General features: G+C 53.3%; 1 protein-coding gene across 1 annotated transcript; it reads left to right on the top strand.

The window, feature by feature from the left end:
* Positions 1-260: 260 nt before the first annotated feature.
* CTHT_0003510 (uncharacterized protein) lies at positions 261-3,922 on the top strand (the record flags this gene model as incomplete). The annotated part of the gene is made up of 2 exons (XM_006690834.1): positions 261-2,316; positions 2,364-3,922. 2 exons carry the CDS (start codon positions 261-263, stop codon positions 3,920-3,922), a joined length of 3,615 nt encoding a protein of 1,204 aa, XP_006690897.1.
* Between the last annotated feature and the right edge of the window lie 736 nt (positions 3,923-4,658).

Genomic DNA, 4,658 nt, shown 5'->3' with positions numbered 1-4,658 from the left:
TCCACGTCTCGCGCGCGCCTCCTTTCTTGAAACATCCAACCGTCATCAACCACAGCAACGCACCGGAGGTAGTCGGCCTTCATCATCGATCACGAAGCCAAGCATTTCTCTATTCTCAATTGCGACAGATTCATAGTTCGGTTGTTGTCAGCTCCCTTAGCTGACACCCGACACGACCTCCGCGTGTTATCACCCGCCATCTCTTTGCCCCAAACTCTTCCCGAATGGGATGAGCACAGCGCCGAGCGGGCAGCAGCATAATGTCGGACGCGGAATTTGAGCAGATTCGGAAGCTCCAGGCGGAGCGCAATGCCGCTGCCGCTGCGAAGAAGGGGTCGCGCACGTTTGATCCCTCCACCCAGCGAGCCGACACAACGAAGGCCAAGTTGACCGAGGCTTGGGACACGGACATCTACGACCGCGAGACTGAAGACAAGTATGCTGGCTATCACAGGACTCTGCCCGCCGCAAACGGTGATGAAGATGAAGACATGCTTGATGCCGACAATACGCGACGCCTAGTCGGTCAATACACAGCCACTCGCGCGCAAATTGACGAATTCGCCCACGGCGCTGGAGTTGAAGAAGATGATCGACTCGCTGGACGTGGTGAGCGCAGCACGCGCATCGTGGACCGCGAGACCGACTATCAAAAGCGTCGCTTCAACCGCACCCTGGAGCCAACACGTGCTGATCCTTTTGCTAATTCGCAGGGCGGGGCTCAAGAAGGCGCTACCTATCGAGAGATCATGGAACGTCGTGAACTTGAGCGCGAAGAGGAACGTGTTCGTCAGGCTATCGCCCAGAAGATGAAAGAAGGTCAGACGGAAGAGCATAAGCCGCTCCTGAAAGATTCTACCGAGGCAGAGAAGGACAAGGAGACGGAGAAGGAGAAAGACGAGAACGACAAAAACAAGTCAGAGACATCCGCCGATTCTGCCACTACTGGCCGCAAGCGGAAGAGCAGGTGGGATGTCAGTTCAACCGACACCACTGATCAAACTGCCGCGCCGGCCGAGCCCAAGAAGAAGTCCCGCTGGGATCAAGCTCCTGCTGTCCCTGTGCCCGGCGCAGAGCAACCGAAAAAGAAGTCAAGATGGGATCAGGCACCAGCTGCTACCCCTATCGGAAATGTTGGTCTTGCAACTCCGATGCATCCATCCCAGGGCGCAGCATTTGACCTGTCAGCAAGGAACAGGTATCTGACCGACGAGGAACTTGATGCAATGCTTCCTGGTCCTGAGGAAGGTTACAAAATCGTTGAGCCTCCTCCTGGCTATGTGCCTGTCAGGCCAGCCCATAAGCTTGTCACCGCCCCTCCGGTGGCGACGGGCTTTACAATGCAGGACCCTTCCAGCAGCCGCCTGTCCCAGCCGATGCCTAAAGAGATTCCAGGTGTCGGTGATCTAGCGTTTTTCAAGCCTGAAGACATGGCCTACTTTGGTAAGTTGGCTGACGGAGCCAACGAAGATGAGTTGAGCGTGGAGGAGCTCAAGGAGAGAAAGATTATGCGCCTGCTCCTGAAGGTCAAGAATGGCACTCCTCCTATGAGAAAGACTGCCCTCAGACAGCTTACAGACAATGCCCGTAACTTTGGGGCTGGTCCTCTCTTCAACCAGATCCTCCCGCTTCTCATGGAGAAAAGTTTGGAGGATCAGGAGCGCCATCTGCTTGTGAAGGTCATTGACCGTATCCTTTACAAGCTCGACGATATGGTTCGGCCATATGTTCACAAGATCCTGGTCGTTATTGAGCCTTTGCTCATTGACCAGGACTACTACGCCCGCATGGAAGGTCGCGAGATCATTTCTAACCTCGCCAAGGCTGCCGGGTTGGCAACCATGATCAGTGTCATGCGGCCCGATATCGACCACGTAGACGAGTACGTGAGAAACACCACCGCGAGAGCGTTCGCCGTTGTTGCTTCTGCCCTTGGTATTCCTGCCCTCCTCCCATTTCTGAGGGCTGTCTGCCGGAGCAAGAAGTCCTGGCAAGCCCGCCACACCGGAGTTAAAATTGTGCAACAGATCCCCATTCTGATGGGTTGCGCCGTTCTACCGCATCTTAAGCAACTGGTCGAGTGCATCGCGCCCAATCTGAACGATGAACAGGTCAAGGTACGGACAGTGACCGCTTTGGCCATTGCCGCCTTGGCCGAAGCGTCGAATCCCTATGGTATTGAGAGCTTTGATGAAATCCTCAACCCATTGTGGACTGGCGCCCGGAAGCAGCGAGGCAAAGGCCTGGCTGCCTTCCTGAAAGCTGTCGGCTACATCATTCCTCTGATGGACGAAGACTATGCCAACTACTATACCAGTCAGATTATGGAGATTCTCCTCAGAGAAATGTCTTCTCCGGACGAGGAGATGAAAAGGTTGTGCTTAAGGTGATCTCCCAGTGCGCCCAGACAGACGGCGTTACTGCCGGTTATCTGAAGGAGCATGTCTTGGACGGCTTTTTCAAGAACTTCTGGGTGCGCCGTATGGCCCTCGACAAGCGTAACTACCGTCAGGTTGTCGAGACGACTGTGGACATTGGCCAGAAGGTTGGTGTCAGCGAAATCCTTGAGCGCATCGTTGGTAATTTGAAAGACGAGAGCGAGGCATATCGCAAGATGACTGTTGAGACAGTTGAGAAGTTGGTCGCTTCTCTTGGTGCCGCTGATATCGGCGAGCGGCTCGAAGAGCGTCTGATTGATGGTATCCTGCATGCCTTCCAAGAGCAGACGGTCGAGGATATCGTGATGCTAAATGGCTTTGGCTCCGTTGTTAACGCTCTTGGCACTCGCTGCAAGCCATATCTCCCTCAGATCGTCAGCACTATCCTCTGGCGTTTGAATAACAAGTCGCCTACTGTGCGTCAGCAAGCCGCCGATCTCGTCTCCCGCATTGCCATGGTCATGAAGCAGTGCGGTGAAGACGCCCTGATGGGCAAGCTAGGCGTTGTCCTTTACGAGTACCTGGGTGAGGAGTATCCAGAGGTTCTGGGTTCTATCCTCGGTGCTTTGCGGTCAATCGTCACCGTGGTTGGCATCAACCAGATGCAACCACCAATCAAAGACCTGCTCCCCCGCCTGACTCCCATCCTTCGCAACCGCCACGAGAAGGTTCAGGAAAATACTATCGATCTCGTCGGCCGTATTGCCGACCGTGGGCCAGAGAGCGTCAATGCACGCGAGTGGATGCGTATCTGCTTCGAGTTGCTTGACATGCTCAAGGCCCACAAGAAGGGTATTCGCCGCGCTGCCAACAACACCTTCGGCTTCATTGCCAAGGCTATTGGTCCACAGGATGTCCTCGCAACGCTCCTTAACAATCTGCGTGTTCAGGAACGCCAGTCGCGTGTCAACACCGCCGTCGCTATCGGCATCGTTGCTGAGACCTGTGCTCCCTTCACCGTCCTCCCTGCTCTCATGAACGAGTATCGCGTACCCGAGCTGAATGTCCAAAACGGTGTGCTCAAGTCTCTCTCCTTCCTCTTTGAATACATAGGTGAGATGGCCAAGGATTACGTCTATGCTGTCACCCCGCTGCTCGAAGACGCGCTTATCGACCGCGACCAAGTTCATCGTCAGACCGCCGCGTCGGTCGTCAAGCATATTGCCCTGGGTGTCGTTGGCTTGGGCTGCGAGGACGCCATGATCCATCTCCTTAACTTGCTCTACCCGAACTTGTTTGAGACCAGCCCGCACGTCATCGACCGTATCATTGAGGCTATTGAGGCTATCCGCATGGCGGTCGGCCCTGGCTTGGTACTCAACTACGTCTGGGCTGGCCTTTTTCACCCAGCTAGGAAGGTCCGCACGCCTTACTGGAGGCTGTATAATGATGCCTATGTGCAGTGTGCAGATGCAATGGTGCCATACTACCCTAATTTGGAGGAGGACAAGATCGATAGAACAGAGTTGGCGATCGTGCTATAAGGCATGGCAGATTTCGTTTCATTCGTTGGAGAAAGCTAATGGAGCGATACTTTGGTCGTGGTGTTGGCGTTCGCTCCACCCTTGACCCCTTTTTTGACTTGGCCTTCTCTGGTCCGCAGTCTTCCCGCGACGATTATTTCTAATTTGTTCGTCGTCCAGCTCCTCATCTGCTTCTTCAATGGAGTTGGACCGGCAAGGATGTTTTCAAATGCGAATTGAAGGAAGTATGGCAACCTTCCAATCGGGGAGATTGAGATTTGTGGGTATGCGAAAGGAAGGAAACTAGGAGTAGACCACGGCTGGGATGGCAAGGTAAATGTGAATATTTCTAAGAAAAAAGGGATCTATTCGGTTGCTGTACATGTTAATAGTGAGGAAATTGTGATGCTATGATGCTATCGATGATGTTAAACTTTAGTATGCTGTCGCGCCAGCCTATTCGTGATATTGCTGAAGTCAAGACGGGTGGTTGGAGACGAAGCGAAATCCAGTCTCATATTTGAAAATGACAGCTCACTGGCAAAGCTCCTCCTCACCTTTACAATGCCCATCAGTTTGTTGTTCTCTCAAACATGTGAAGCATCATTTTATAACCCCCTTGGCATAGCGTATCTAGATACGCTTGCCTGGAGTGGAGTTCAGCTAACTCGAAAACCAAACAAGAAAGACCATCAGGCCATTCTTTAAGTCATCACAACATTAATGTCGAGATCGAAGCGGCTGGCATCAAAACCAG

The sequence above is a fragment of the Thermochaetoides thermophila genome (genome assembly GCF_000221225.1).
Source record: "Thermochaetoides thermophila DSM 1495 unplaced genomic scaffold scf7180000011806, whole genome shotgun sequence".
Classification (NCBI taxonomy): Eukaryota; Fungi; Ascomycota; class Sordariomycetes; order Sordariales; family Chaetomiaceae; genus Thermochaetoides; species Thermochaetoides thermophila.
Note: the sequence above shows the minus strand (reverse complement) of the source record. Positions and strands in the feature narration are given on the sequence as shown.